The sequence below is a fragment of the Protopterus annectens genome, chromosome 9.part0, assembly GCF_019279795.1.
Source record: "Protopterus annectens isolate FY-2018-M chromosome 9.part0, PAN1.0, whole genome shotgun sequence".
Lineage (NCBI taxonomy): Eukaryota > Metazoa > Chordata > Ceratodontiformes > Protopteridae > Protopterus > Protopterus annectens.
In genome coordinates, this window is record NC_056743.1 from 83,638,887 (window position 1) to 83,655,260 (window position 16,374).

At 39.3% G+C, this 16,374-nt stretch overlaps 1 protein-coding gene across 5 annotated transcripts in view; it reads right to left on the bottom strand.

Annotated features, from left to right (window-relative positions):
- Positions 1–16,374, bottom strand: part of ANO1 (anoctamin 1) — a 1,045,885-nt gene that overhangs the window by 438,946 nt on the left and 590,565 nt on the right. For all 5 annotated transcript variants that reach the window (XM_044082585.1, XM_044082589.1, XM_044082584.1 and 2 more), the window contains one exon: positions 12,174–12,229. In XM_044082585.1, the coding sequence (XP_043938520.1) occupies positions 12,174–12,229 (56 nt within the window). The remainder of the gene's footprint in view (positions 1–12,173; positions 12,230–16,374) is intronic.

Below are 16,374 nucleotides of genomic sequence, written 5' to 3' on the forward strand. Positions count from 1 at the left end.
TTAAATAACATGTTAACAAGACTGCAAACAACTGTAAACTAGACCTCTAGAAAGCAAATAAAACAGACTGTCTAGGACTTTAGGAGGAAGTGCTTGGAGTGGTACAAACCATGTCCATCCAGCCAATGAGAAAAGCTCTTTCATTCTAGCAAACAATATTTCCTGGTTGTAGGTCTTCTGTCCCTTAAAGGAAATTTAGTGCCTATGAGATGAGTAATTCTATATTAATAATCAAATAATGAAAACTCCAAGGTCACTAATGTAAGGTTTCATGATCCAGGAGACAGGTGTAGAAATCTGCTGTGTTGTTGAAACAGCAGCTTGGTCAAGGAAGGAAGCTAAAGGTTTCGTTTTATCACATCCTTTAGATGGAAGAACAAAGACTAACCAGCCGTAATAAGTATCAGCTGGGCTCTGTTGTCTTTTGCTTTAGGTAGGATATCTTGAGCAGGTGTATACAGGGAGAATGCAATAAGCAGTTTATCCTCCCAATATGGTGAATGTGAGTAAATTTACAGGACCCAACAAAGAATGAGGGGCTTAGAGGAAACAAAGTCAAGAGAATTGCAAGCTGTGAGTTCTGTTATGTTTGTACTGTGACTTCAGTAAATCTAAGAATATTTCTTGTACATTTCTTTTTTAATTAAGCTTTGTAATGACTTGTGAATTGAATTAATTCATTATTAAGAACCTGTCTGGTGGTGATTTGCAATTTAAAGTCAGTTTAGTGCTGGCTTACAGCTAGCTACTACTGTTGTGCGAGTCATATCTGAATGCCTTACACTCTAGCTGGCTACGGACATTAAACTTGTGAAAAGCAGATATCATTCTTCTTTTATGACTGGTAAACAACACTGAAAAAATAAATAAATATATATATATATATGGGTCCCCTTCAGTAGATCGAACGTTTACAAGTTCGAACCACATATGGCCGAGACCATATGTTCCAACTTGTAAAAGTTCGATTGGACTGAATGGAGATCTCCGTACAGAGTGGAAAGGGAACATTTCCCAATTCCGCAATGTAGTGCAATCTCGGAGTTAGTATATTTAAGTAAGGGGGTGTGGGGGTGCAGGGAGGCATAGCCCCCCTGCTATAGACATTTAGTTTTGTGTTTTGTTGTTTTATTTGTTTTTACTTCAGTGTTCGAACTTTTACGAGTTCGAACATATGATAAATAAACAGAGATCTCTCAGAAGTAAAGAAGTAAAAAGAGGATGGTACTTTCATATACCAACAAGAACAAGAGTATTACTAATGTCATTAGAAAGAACTGGGGTATCCTACAGTTGGATGATAGGCTTAGAGCACTTGTAGGTCCTCACAGTTTTTCCTACAAGAATACTAGCTCTTTAAGGAACATGTTATGTTATGAAAGACGACTTCAAGATCAACCACTTACTGTTAGAATGGGTACCTTTCCATGTCACAGTTGCAATCAGTGCAAATATATACTGGGCAGGAATAACTTTAGGCACCCGGACACAGGTGTGCTATATAAATTCGATCATTATGCAGACTGTAGGACAAGGAACATGGTTTATTTAGCCATCTGCACCAAATGCCAGGCTTTCTATGTCGGTATGACAAATAGAACGTTGAGGGAAAGGGTTAGAGAGCATTTATATGCGATCAACAGGGAGAATGACAGGAACACACTGGCTAGACATGTTCTATCGCAAGGCACCACATACACCTTTGAGTTCTTAGTTATTGAATTGATATACACCACATTGAGATTAGGCAATGTAAGTAACTTCACTGAAAGGGAAGAATGTAAATAGATCATCAGAATGAAAGCAGATGAAGGACATGGCCTCAATGAGAGCGTTACTTTGAAACCCATTCTAGTCAGTCATCATCTTAAGCATTAGCAGTTATTTCTTGCTATACCTTTGACTTTTTCATGTTTCTTGGTGTTAGTAGGAATATGTATTTTTAGAAGTTTTTCAGTAGTTTCATACACTTGAAATGTTTTTATTACATGCTGTTTTTATATGCTCTTGTATTTTTAAATATTTATATGCTATTTGCCATCTGAAATGTTAATAATAGTTATAATCTATTACTACATCCATTTTAATGTCAATGTTAAATTTTGAAGTTTTAATATAAGTTTCTGACTTTTTATCTATTTAGAAGTTTCTGACTTTTTATAGTTATGTATTCGTACAAAGGCTTTCATTGGTTAACTGTTTAATTGATAAGTGTTTAAATACAGAAGTGATGAAGTGTTTTATTAAAGTCTGAAGAAGCGCCCAGAGTAGACGTGAAAGGGCTAACAGCCCATGGAATAAAGTTCTTTTGCTGTTCAACTATAAAAATTTTTTATTGATTTTTGCTTTTTAGGTTGATGGTTGGCTTCGATAGTCGTGGAGTACCTGCACCTTGAGTTCGAACATATGGTCTCGGCCATATGTGTTTTGAACTTGTAAAAGATTGATCTACTGAAGTAGAGCCATATATATATATATATATATATATATATATATATATATATATATATATATATATATATATATATATACACACTTCATGTCGAAGACCATATGGCCGAGACCATATGATCGACATTCAAAATGTCGACCATTGAATAAAAAAAAAAAACACAACAAAAGCTTACCTTCATGCTGCTAGCAGGGGGGCTATGCTCACCTGCACCCACACACCTCGCAACTTAAATATACCAACTCCCAGATCGTACTACAGTGAAGAAGTTGGAAATCTTTCCATTCCACACTGTACGGAGATGCCGGGTTCGCATGGCCGACATTTCGAATGTCGATCATATGGTCTCGGTCATATGGTCTTCGACATTCTGAAAAGTCGAACATGTGAAGGGGACCCATACATATATATATATATATATATATATATATATATATATATATATATATATATGGCTGTTTTCAATTTGTTGATTTACAATTGCTCACAACTGTTCATAGGTTCATACTAGGCTATCTGCCCGAGGGCATTTATAAGCCTAGCCCACAGTTTTGTGGCTTACGCCACCCCTTAGTTTGGAGAAACTATGCCCATTATTTAGCTGTGCCTCTGTCGAGCAGTGACACTGAGGTAACCCCTGGGGTGTATCTGCGATCTCCCATCCATTTGTCAAGATTCCTCTTGAACAAGGCCAGCGAGGTTCTCTGCCTCACATAAACCTGGATTTTGTTCCACAGCATAGGGAGTCTTTGGGTGATGAATCTATCCCTCCAGCACGTCCTATTAATAACTGTGTCGAGGTTTAAGTCTCCCGCCCTTGTGGCTCTGAGGAATCTAGATTTTTTGAGATGAAGCATATTCATCAAATCTGGGTTTGACATGGCCTTGTATGTCAGGCATAGGTCACCTCTGAGCAAGCGGTACGCAACTGAATATAACTGGAGTTCTTTCAGTCGTGCAGCATAAGACAGATTTTTGAGACCCTTTATCCTTTTGGTGAGGAACTTTTGTGGCCTCTCCAGCTGCTGCAAGTGTCAGGTCAGATACATTCCGAATGGGGCATTGTACTCGATCATTGGTCTGATGAGTGATGAGTATAGGGAGACTATGACTTCCCTTGATCTAGATGTGAATCCCTTCATGATAAGGTGGGCAATGTAGAAGGTCTTCCTAACTACTTTAGCAATATAAGTATCGAATGAAAGGCTACTGTCAACCTGGGTTCCCAGGTCCCTAATAACTTCTTCTGTGTTCAGGGGATTGCCACCTATATGGTAGCTTGGGGTAACCTTATTTTTCCCGAAGGGTATGACTATGCATTTCTTGGCATTTAACTTGAGGCCATGTCTCTGGCACCAGTTATCCATTTCTGTGAGACCCTTCTGAAGGATATCTGTGTCGGATGTGTTCTCAACTACGGCACCCAGTTTGCAGTCATCTGCGAACTTTGTCAGCCATAACCCTCCTGTGTTTGCTTGTACTTCAGAAAAGTAGATGCCAAACAAGAGTGGGCCCAGGACTGAGCCCTGTGGGACACCACTTGTGACAGGCTTAGAGTCTGACATGGCGCCAGCAACTCTGACCCTGTGGGTTCTGTCACTCAGCCAGTTTGCAACCCATCTTGTAATGTATGGGTTTACATTTAAGTTGATGAGTTTTCAATGATACCCGAGTGGGGTATTGTATTGAAAGCCTTTGCCAGGTCTAGGTAGGCTGTATGGACTGCCTTTCCCTCGTCAATGGCCTTGGTGACTGTTTCGAAAAAGTCAACCAAGTTTAAAAGGCATGATCTGCCTTTGACAAAGCCAAACTGGGTTGGATCCAAAGTCTGCAAATTCCCTATGTCTTTATTTATGAGATCCATTATGATCCTTTCCATGGCTTTGCAGATCAGGCTTGTCAAGCTAATGGGACGGTAATTTCCAGGGTCAGTGGAGGCACCGCCTTTGTGGAGTGGGACCACAGTCGCTGTGCGCCACTCCCTGGGTACGTATCCGGAGGTGAGACTAAGATTAAACAGCTGCCCTAACTGTGGGTTTAATTCCTCATTGAGCTCATGGAGCACACAGCCAGGGACACCATTAGGTCCCATGGATGCTGTGTTCTTTGCCTTGGAGAGAGCAGTTCTCACCTGAGCGTTAGAGATGTTTGGGGGTCTACAATCATTTGGTATAGATATCTCTTCTTTAGGCGGGGAGGGTGGGGAGAAGTTTGCACTGAACCTGTCAGCCAGTATGTTGGCAATGTCTGTAGGATCAGTAATCTTCACATCATTTTGAACTAATTCTGAGCATATCTGGGAGTTTCCTCCTAGGTTTCTGACATAGCTAAAGAATGCCTTATGGTTGTCTTTAGAGTCCTTAGCTATTTTTTTCTCAAAATTAGCTTTGGATGATTTTATGAGAGCTCTTAGCTTTTTACTTATAGTGATCAGCGGTGTCTTACCTTTTAAGGATTTTGCTCTGTCTTGTAGTAGCTTTCTCCTTTTGTTGTAGAGTTTGTTTATGGCTGGGGTCCACCAGACTGGACGCTTGCCTTTGGCACAAAGAGTCTTTGTTTTGCTTGGGATTGCCTGATCCATGCAGCCCTGCAGGTGCTGGTAGAAGGCATTTGTAAGTGATTCAGTGGTTTGAGTAATGTTAACCGCCGGCTCAGGGGCCTTAAAGGAGACCACACTAGTCTTTAGAAGTGTGAAGTCTGCTTTCGAGAAGTTCTTTACTGTGGTCTTTTTCATTTCGGGTGGGGGCAGGATGAGGACCTCCAGCGAGATTAGTTTGTGATCAGATCTCACCAGTGAGGGGTATACTTCTGGTGTTGAACATTGTGCTCCCATGTTCGTGATGATGAGATCAAGTATGTTCTCTCCTCTTGTGGGGATGGTGACTAGTTGTTCCATGGCATTTGAGTTTATGAATTCCAGGAACTTTTGGGCTAGAGTGTTTGGGCTTGAGTAGTGTTCCCAGTCTATATTAGGGTAGTTGAAGTCACCTAGTATGATGGTGTTCGGAGATACATTTATCCCCTCCAGTGTTTTCAGGAAGGCCATATGAGGTTCCTGAGTTTGCGAGGGTGGCCTGTAACATGCTACAATTTGCAGAGCAGTCTTGCCTATGGTTAATTGCACCTGGATGGTCTCCGATGCATTGTGCGATGTCACCAATCTTGAGGTGTGGGTGTCCTTGATGAATATGGATACCCCTCCTCCTTTCTTGGTATTGTCCGGGTTTTGTGGCGGGCATGATATGATGTAAAACCTGATAGTGCTGGGGTGCTCTCAGGAGCCTTGAACCAGGTTTCTGTCACAGCACAGACATCGATGTTCTCCATACTGAGAAGGGCCTCGAGTGCGTGCATCTTGAGGTTGAGACTTCTGGCATTGAGCAGCATTACCCTTAGTTTTTTTTTCTTTGTTTTGTTCTAGGGTGGTAGGTTTAGAATTTGAGCCTTGCCTAAAAAGGCACTATGGGGGTGGCAAGAGCCTTTGCCAAAATCCGGAATCCCAGGGGTGACAAGTGCAAGCCGTCCCTTGCGAAGCAGCATGGCTTGTCCAGCATGTCATCCCAGGCAGACAGACATTGGATCCCCTTTGAATGACACCAGAGCTTAAGCCAATTGTTAAAGCTGATCATCTTATCTCTGTATTGTGGCATCATTCTTGGTGAAGGTAGGATACTGCTCAAGGTCAGGGTCATACCTGCCTGGGCTACATAATCAGAGAGCTCCTCTATGTCTCTTTTCATGTAGTCCAGGGAGGTACGTCTCAGGTCGTTTACACCAGCGTGGACAATGATTGTTTGCAGTACATATTCTGATGTCTTCCAGAATATTCATTGTACAGTAACTTAGATTACGCAGACTTAGTTTCTGTTTTGTAATTAGTATGCAACATTAATATATATTATGCATTATTTACTTTTGCTACTGTTGTCTTTCATACTGTTTTCTTGAAGTATCTTAGGTCTATTTTTAGCTTTATTTACCTTGTAAAGTCACTGATTAAGAAAGAGACACTATTTTGTGTATGTGTATATGTGTCTGTATGTATACCTACTGAAATTAATCTAAACTGTCTGAACTGCAATAGATCAGTACTAAAACTATTGACAACAAAAAGATTGACATCCTAAAGTGCATGCTCCAAGGCACAGGCTTGGACCATGCAAAAGAAAACTACTGTTTTTTTTTGTTTGTTTTTTTGTTTGTTTTTTTGCAAGAGGACAAGCACCCATGAACCCCCCACCCATTTGGGGGACTGTATCCCTTCATGCCCCCTGCTAATTATATATACTAACTCTGAGATCATACAATCCTCTGGGAAGGGGCATATTCCCCAACCGCAAGGATTGCCAATACTGCACACTTGTCAACCATCTGTTTTGTCAACAAAACAGAACACATTTGGGAGTTTAGATTAATAAGAGCACTCACATACATGCGCACACACACACACACACACACACACACACACACACACACACACACACACACACACACACACACACACACACATTTTGCATTTGCTTTTTTTCAGTCACAGTTCTTAAATTCAGGTTTGAGATGAAAGATTTGGACAGCATCAGTTTTCAAGATCAGGTTCAATTAAGTTCAAATTTATTTATCTGCTTCGCAATTAAGCACTAACCAAACAATGTTGAACAACATGTTTAATAGGAATAATAATACAAAGAGACAAATAATTATTGAGTGCAATCAGCTTTCTGAGGAGATAAATAACTGAAACTAATTAAGCATCAGTAATATAGTAATGAAAACAAGTGAAGTAGGTTTTCAAAACAGAAATAACAATGCCTCATGGTTCGTTCTACCATGATAAAATAATAGTGTTTTTGATGGAAAAATGAAACCTTCTTTACCACACAGCCCAGTCAAATCACTGAGGACTGAAGTCAGAAAATAATGGCACACATTTGAGTTTCAGACTTCATATCCTTCAGAAAATTCATCTATTGCATAACCTGTTATTCTATCAACATTCTAAGTTTGTAAGAGCAATAGTTAAATAAAGTGTCCCTATTTTTACGCCTTTGTCCCCCCATTATTTGTGCTTTTGTCCAGATTTCTTGCTCTAACGTGTTGAGAGGTATGAATGGTAGTAGAACAGACATGAAATTCCCACGTTGTTTAAATACTCATACAGTCCAAATTCAAGATTTAGTGGTATTTTCACAGAAAAAGAAAGAAAATTGTTTTTTTTTTTTTTGCCATGATGTTTACTCATGTGAAATCTTGCCTGAGGAACCATTTGGATATATGAAGGTTTATGGCCCAGAGCACTGGAGAACCACTTTGAGTCTATTATTAACAATGCTGTTTGGTTCATGAGTGAGAATATCACCTTTATTTTGTTGTGAGAAAGGAGAACTTTTATTTGACAAGACTTAAACTGATCCCATGTATGCTATATTCTGCTTGGTGCAAAGTGAGAATTGCTGTAATATATGGTAATTCCCAAATTCTGGAACAGGTGGTGCAGAATGTCATGAGTTTGAATTACTATTTATACTTTAGACAGGCAAAATACTTTTCTTTATCGTACTTGGGTATGCATATACAAGAGTTAAATGCACTGGAAACAATTTGGGAGCAGGAGATGATCCAAATGAGGGTATCAAACTATATGTGAAATCTCACTATTTAGAATCAAACTTAATTTGTAAGAGTAAGACTGCTATAAGCAAAAAGAATATCTCCGTGTTTGAGGTAGCCATAAATTAAATGTGTTTCAGAAATGAAGACCAGCCTTAAGAGTCACATTCTTAAATTTGTGATTATAAATTGTGCCACCAAAAACTGAAGTGGAAGTATTTGAACCTTTGGCATTAAGAAACTAGTCATATTGCCTTATTTTATAGTAGTTAAAAAGCTCACTGCATACGTGTGCAAGTGGTACAGAGTAGGCCGTGAAACTGAGAGTCAAGTACGCATTCAGGAAACTCTATTGAGCAACCTTGAGGAATTAGCTGAATAACACATATGTCTGTGGTTATATACTGACAAAATTAAGTATGATGCTGAAACCTGCCTCCTACAGGGTAAGGAAAGACCTGAGAGTGAATATTTCAGATTTCCCTTAGTGTTGGGGTTTCCTTGGAAAAGACAAGGATGGCAGAAAAGGGCAACTGTAACTTTTTATACTACATTAAACACACAAAGAGTAGAACAATTAAACAATAGTTAGTGATAGTGTGTGTGTTTCCTAATTTAGGTGCCACCTCTGAGGAGTCTGCATGTTCTCCCTAGGTCTGTATGAGTTTACCAAGGAGTGCTGGTTTCTATCCACATCTCAAAGAAGCTGTCTATAAAACAGTGAGTGGATTTGTGTATGTGTGTGTGTGTCTGTCTGTGTATGCATGCTCAAGCATGCAGACAGCCTACAAGGTACTGGCATCCTGTCCAGGATTACCTCTTTGCTTCGCATCTCCTGAGTACTAAGATATGCTCCGACTCTGCTGTGACCCTGAACAGGATAAAGCAGATGTCTGACGATTGAGTGAGTGAGTCAGAGAGAGAGATAGAGTGAGTGTGTGTGTGTGTGTGTGTGTGTGTGTGTGTGTGTGTGTGTGTGTGTGTGTGTGTGTGTGTGTGTGTGTGTGTGTGTGTGTGTGTGTGTGTGTGTGTGTGTGTGTGTGTGTGTGTGTGTGTGTGTGTGTGTGTGTGTGTGTGTGTGTGTGTGTGTGTGTGTGTGTGTGTGTGTGTGTGTGATGGTAGAAAGGCCTGGCATTTTACTCCAATTCCCTATTTGCCTAGTAATCAGTGTATATTGCAGCAGCAGCAGCTGTAAATTGGGTGAGTATATAAGATGTATATGGTTTAACAGCACTAGACAGGTGGCTTACATAAGTAATGATGAAGGCTACACTGGGGTAGAAGACATATGAGGATTAGCATTTTCTCAGCATGGTTTTAAAGTACTTTCACAGAAATGCCTTGTAATCAAATGCTCGTGTGTGACGCAAACTATGCAGCTGAAAGTGATGAGACATGAGTCAGTGATGTCTGAGTCTGAAAAAGTACATATAGAAGTCAAGATTTTTTTGATTCCATAACTATATATTCAGAATAATGTCGAAGGAGAGTACACTGCACAATGCATACATTTTTTGCTTTGAGGTACACTGGTGGAGACTTGCAATGGTGTGCAAGCATTCTAACAAGGATTCTACCAATGTAGGGGTGTCTTTGTTAAGGGTCTTCACTGATGGCTATATATCCATACCGTCAGACCTGCAGAGGACACCTCATTCAAATAACTGGTTGAAGACTGCTACATAACCTTTGTAATGTCAAATACCATCACTAGAGGTTTTCTCTGTTTTAGAAGTACTTCATGTTCATTCTGTGATTCTGATATCTTTCTAGCTGCTGTTACATATTTATCAGAATTATTGTTCACTCCTAAATGAAAAAGATACTTTAACTGAAAATCATGCACACACTAATGAAATTAGAGAGGGACCATAGCTCTCAACTGTCCAGATTTTTGAATCATATTTTTGATCCGTTTCTCATAAAATTGTAGTTTTCTGGCAAATCACTGGAAAATTATTGAGGACTGAAGTCAGAAAATAATGGTAGGCATTTGATTTTCAGACTTCATATCCTTCAGAAAATTCATGCTAATGCAAAACCTGTTGTTCTTTCAACTTTCTAAGTTTGTAAGAGCAATTTTTAAAAAGTGTCCCTATTTTTTGGTCTTTGTACCCCCAACGTTTGTGGATTTGTCCAGATTTCTTGATCTAAGAGGTTGAGAGGTGTGATGGGGACTCCATTAGCCTTAAATTAACCAAGTACAAACAACAACATAATGCTGACTGAAGCAAGACTTCAGAATCATCCATGAATGTGTCTTAATGTGACAGCATCTTGAGTTAGAAAATTCTGCAAGTAACCAACCGTTACTGTAGCACTGAGAAGAAATGATGCAAGTACACAGCAATGCTACTGTTTTGAGAGCCATGTGTGTAGATATCGCTATTAAAAGTGGCACGATGCTAACTTTGGTTTGCATAGGGAACCATACAGCAGAGGAAAAATGGCCACAACTGATGCAGCTATGTAGCTGAGTTATCCAAATGTTGTGATGTACTACAAGCACCATCCCAGTGAGGACAAGCTGTGGTCGTCTTGCTGTAGTCTTAATTTATATGTAGTGGTACTGTGTTTCTAAGAGTGAAAAAAACACTCCGTCTTAAAATTAGTGGGAGTAACATATATAAAACGCAAATGAAACTACCATGTTTCAGGAACACATCTTAAACAAGGTAAACAATAGTCATGAATCTGACAGCTTTATGCATGACTTCCTGCCAAATGAAAAATGATATACATAACTGAAGTACAAAGATTAAATAGTGAAGCTGAGATGTGTAGAACCTGAGGGTGCAAAGGCAAAACACCAATCTAAACCCTGGCGCCTTAAATTCATTTATTGACTTCTAGTGCTCAAAGGCTGTCTATAGATAGGATGGCATGAGGCTCAGTGGTTCAAGGCCAGCTATCTTCAGATGGGTGGGGGTGGGGGTGGGAAGAAGAGCATTTCTTTTCTCCATGATGACAGGTCAGTTTTCATGATGCAGGTACTGAACATCAGAAAGCCTAGGGAAGACCGAATGCATACATACGCCAAAATAATCCCCCTGCATGCCACAAAAGGTATGTGAAATAGGGCATAAATGTGATTTAGAGGACAGAATTAGTCTTTGAAGAAATAGCTATGTCCATACCTGTCTGCTGCAAGGACTTTTAGTCAAGTCAGTGCAGTAGGGAATGCTGTCGAGGAGAAATTCTTACCCAGTATCTACTCCACCTGTAATGAAAACTAGGGAGAAAAGTGAGATGTGAAGTTCCAGGTAAAAGTCAAGCAGTTACTAGGGTGTGAGATCAAGTTAAAAAAAAAGAACGTACATATCGCTGAGTTTGACATATTTACTGCAGAGGCTGTTGTAATGAAAATACGTGTATTCTGAAAGTTTTTGATTGTTTTGATTGTTTGAAAGTTGATTCTATTTTGCAATCTGCATTTACATGTTATTTTTTATGTGTATGGGACATATTTTTTACATTATTTTAAGCCAACTTACTTTGTATGTATTACTGTGGAACTTTTCTCCCTGGGTCTCAATGGAAAAAGGGATCTGTCCCAGTTGGACTAACCCAGTCAACAAAGGTCAAATAAATAAATAACTTTTGCCTCCTCGGTACAATTTAAGCAGCTACAACCAAAGCAGAAAACTGCTACTCACCAAGTAAAGCAAATACTGCAGGCCACAGAGCAGTACTGAGCAGATGAGTACTAAATATAATACAACTGCTCTGCAGACAACAGCTACCAAAACAAAAATACAAAGAAAAGCCCCTGGCATGACAAAATGAGATGAAAACTAAAGGAAGTAGTATACTATGCAATGACCACTGGAGTGATAAATCCAATGTGTAGTGACCTCAGAGTTGGTTGTACAGTTTAAGGGGGTGTAGGGGACAAAGTCCTTCACATGAAATGTATAAAACAACTTTTGCTCTCACAGGAAGGCTAACTTCAGTTCCTTCTCTTATCACAGAAAAACAGAATTCAGCATGAATGGTGAAAGAAGTAATGTTCTAGGTATATAACACACACAAACACAACTGTATTGTACAAAATATTCAGTTGTAAAACTTGTTTTATCCATTATAAAATGAAATGTATTCTAGTATCACTTACGTCATGCAGGGGGTATGCTGCACTGTACACTGCATTGGCTAGAAGATTGGTAATCCCTGTCAAGGAAACAAAAGAAACACATTACAGTGCATGTATACAACAAATGGACTTGGGCATTCAAAGACACGTCATATAATAAAACTATGAGCAAAGCATATTCTGCCATCCCCACCTCACTTGTATTTTTCTGACAAATATTCTATTCATTTCAGAAACTTGCTTCTGTGCTCTAACATGCTTGACAAATTTAATTGTTTTGAAGATGAATGGACCAGCAAATAAAAATGTTTTGATTCCCAGAAGACAAAATAGGAAAGCAGGCAGGATCTCGGAATTGTCAAGAGCCTTTCAAGCAGATGAACGTGCACACTCTTGTGCATGACCTGAAGACAATAACATGTTGAGTGAGGTACTTGCACAATAGTAGATGGATAATTTTTGTATTTTCAGCAATTTATCACCTATTAATTAATTCCTCTGTGGTGTTTTCTACTGGCTCATGTCTTACAGTTACCAGCAGAATTGCTTTCTAAATTACTTTTTAAATTTACACTGATTCACCACTAGTGGCAGCACCCGTGGAGTATAAAAGCAGACAGCAGAATGTACTATATAGAATATGTAATACCTGAAAATATAAAAACAAACACTTGTACACTGCCATGCAGCAGGAATTAGCACACACAATAAGCCAAGATCTGTACTTGTTCTGTGGTATGGCTATAGAAACCTCTCGTGACTTTTAATTAGCTTTGATGGAGGTTAGGGAAAAAATCTAACTGTTGCCATGGTCTTGCAAATAAGTCATTTTATTACAAGATAAGTTAGAAGTCTAAGGCTTCTACTATGTTTTCAAGAGACAGATATCAGGTAAACTTCCAATAGCAGCTAATTTTTTGCAAAATAAAATGGTAACTAACATTCTTTGCCTCTTTCTAAATATTGTGGGATCCATGCTGTGAATGTTACATAGGCTGTTTTAACTCATGTTGTATCTCAGCAACACATAAAAATATCAAATGCGGAAAAGAAAAGAAAAAATATTTTGTCAGTTCCAGCTGTTGGCTTGTACTAAAACTGGTCTACAGTAGTATTATTTAAAGATGTGTGGAAAGCAGTGTTATACACTGTTCACAGCTTGGTTTTATCAGCAGCACAATTAATATCAAACACAGTCAGGGATCTGAAAAAAAAAACTCAGCCAAATTTTGAATACACTGAAGTAGTGTAGCCTTAATTTTTACTTGCCAGTTTCCCCATATTTTCTTGTTTTATAGCTCACATCAGTAACCACTACTGTTGCTTTTGAGCTTCAGTGCAAACATTCAGCATTGACAAATGCATGTTTTCTGTGGGGTTTAGAAGACGCAGGAATCCTCTCTGAAGACCATTACAGACCTAAGATTGCAATAACTTACTTCCATCTTCCCATCCAAGAAAATACCACACACACACCACTTATCAAAGTTTTACGCAATTCAAAAAAGTATCCTAACTCTATGGAGCATTGTCATCTACTACTGCATATGTGGAGGTGTCCAGGTCTGCAAACGATAAGTAGATGAAAGTCCACAGCATGGTTTTCAGTTCAAAAATATGTGAAATGTGTAGTACACTGTGAAGTAGTGTCAGTTACTGATGGGATTAGTACTGCAGATGTACCACCCTAATGTCAACAGCCTGCCTCTTGGTGCCCAAGAAATGGTGATGTGCTGCCCCAGACATCACTGAACAGCAACAGTATAAATGCATCAGCATCGTAGAGAGCATACAATGCTTACTACTAGGCTAACTACCCTTGTGAGACATTTTAAGCCTAGCCAATTATCCCCATTTGAGAATCAAACTCTGCACCTTGTGTTTGTAAGGCAAGCACCTTAACCATTATGCCAAACCTAAATACAAGGACGCAAAGGCACATCCTACTGTAGAGTGCCTTGCATACAGGTAGACTGCCGCAACCACACATGGCCAACAGAATGATGACAGAGATAACTCACCCATGGCAGGCATGGTCAGATAGGCTGCAATATTTATTAATCTCAACTGGACATGCCTGCAGAATAGGGGTAAATAGGACGAACACTGACTAATAGCAATCCCACCATATCAGTAACAAGAAGGAACATATACAAGGCACATACCATTAGGTGTACTATTAACTACTGATATGTGTCACTGGCTACAGTGCAGATAACCCAAAAGGGAGACCCATGTCCACATGCCCTTCTCTCGTATCCACCATAGGAAGGGAATATTTAATACTGTCCCAATCCTTGTGCCATAACAGGCAACTATAACGGTCATAGTAGTAGCATCTACATATTGCTATAACCTGCATCTCTTGCATGTGAAGTTCAGGCCTCAGTACTGTTTGTCATGTGTGCCCCCACAGTGCATGACCATACATTTATGTATGTATGTCATGGTGCTATTAATAGCTATACCTGTTACAGGACATGGGGAACAAAGGTCACACTATATGCTTTTACTTATTGACATCAATAGCCGATGTAACTCCCTGCTCAGATGTGTCATGTATTTCAAAAAAAGGTTTCACTATTCTGCACTGAAAAGAAACACCTCTGGAGTTTTCATCCAAACACTCTACAGCTGTAACTGGTGGTATAACAGCAGCTGGATGAGAAATGACAAATAGGTTTAAGACTCTGAATACAGCAGTTCTGCTATACATAGATATTTTGCTAGGGAGACAGGTGTCTTTTGTCTTCCTAATGACAGTATAACTGCTTTGTGACAAGCCCTCATAACTGCAGGCACAAAATATCATAAACACACAGACTATGCTTGAAAAAAAAAGAAAAAATCCCACAGCAATTCCACTTTTGGAGGAAGGCGCACCCCCATAAGCTCTTCACGCCCCTCTACTTATATATACCAACTTTGAGATTGCTGCATTGTTAATACGGGAGAAAATCCTGGCATATCACAATCTCAGCCTTGAGAAGCAACCCCCAATTTCCACATTTGCTGATTGTACTTAAAAATGTCTATCAGTCGTTTCACCTATAAACCTAGCATTTTCATATTTCATATAGTGACACTGAGTATCCTGGACATATCTAGAGCACTTCATTTTATTTATATTACTAACCTCTCCTACTGGCCCCAATGTACCTGTGTATTGCAATAAATACACAATCATCCTTAACCTGCAGGTGCTGACATGCATAAGCCTTATTTATTGAAAGAGTTGCTCTGTCTTATTTTTCTTTAATGTCTTTGGTACGTGGCTATCCAACCCCCTTGCACTCTGTTGCAGAAGTATGAGTTTACCCTTGTTTCAGTTGTTCTTCATTTGGAATATACTCCTCAATAATCACATTAAAAAGACACAGTCCAACATTTACCTACTGATTTCAGTTGATCTAATATTGTATCAAGTTGTCAATTCCGTTTTGTCCAAAGGGGCTTCTAAATATTGATCAATGTCATACTGAGATGCAGTTTTTCTTACTAGCCTAACTCTAGTGGTCCAAATTATGTACTCTCTGGAATGTGCCGTGTAACAGAATATTAAGCTATGTGGGCACGTGCACACACACACACACACACACACACACACACACACACACACACACACACACACACACACACACACACACACACACACACCAATAACCATATCACAACCTTGCTACCTATCCTACCTGTATGCATTTCATTAACAGGGTGCCATCTGTGACATACAGTCAAAGGGAACACAAGCCAATGTCCACCCTAAATTTCAGTACACACATATTTTCCTATGTACACTGTGTTCTAGAAACATAATATAATACACCCTGTTGTGCAGCCCAGTACTATAATACACCCCCACTATTTGCCTTGTGCATTATGACCCAGTGAATAACGCAATCAGTTAGTAGAGTGCCTTGTGTATGGTATAAATCTAGTGTAAAACTACACAGTACTACTTAACCAACAAAGAGTCAAGATGCATTTCTGCTTTCAACTTGGAAACCATTATGAAGACGATTTTGACCACCCTAACATCCAGTGCAATATTAATCATGAACCACTGAGCTATTAAGAAACAAGTGCTGTCTTGAAGTTGTTTAGGACTTTTGAACAGCAACAAATGATATAGTGGTGAATAAGAGTTAGAGAACAGTATTAATGTGGTATTAGTTCATCCTTGAGACCTAGTGACATTAACGGCAGCCTGGATTAGGCATAA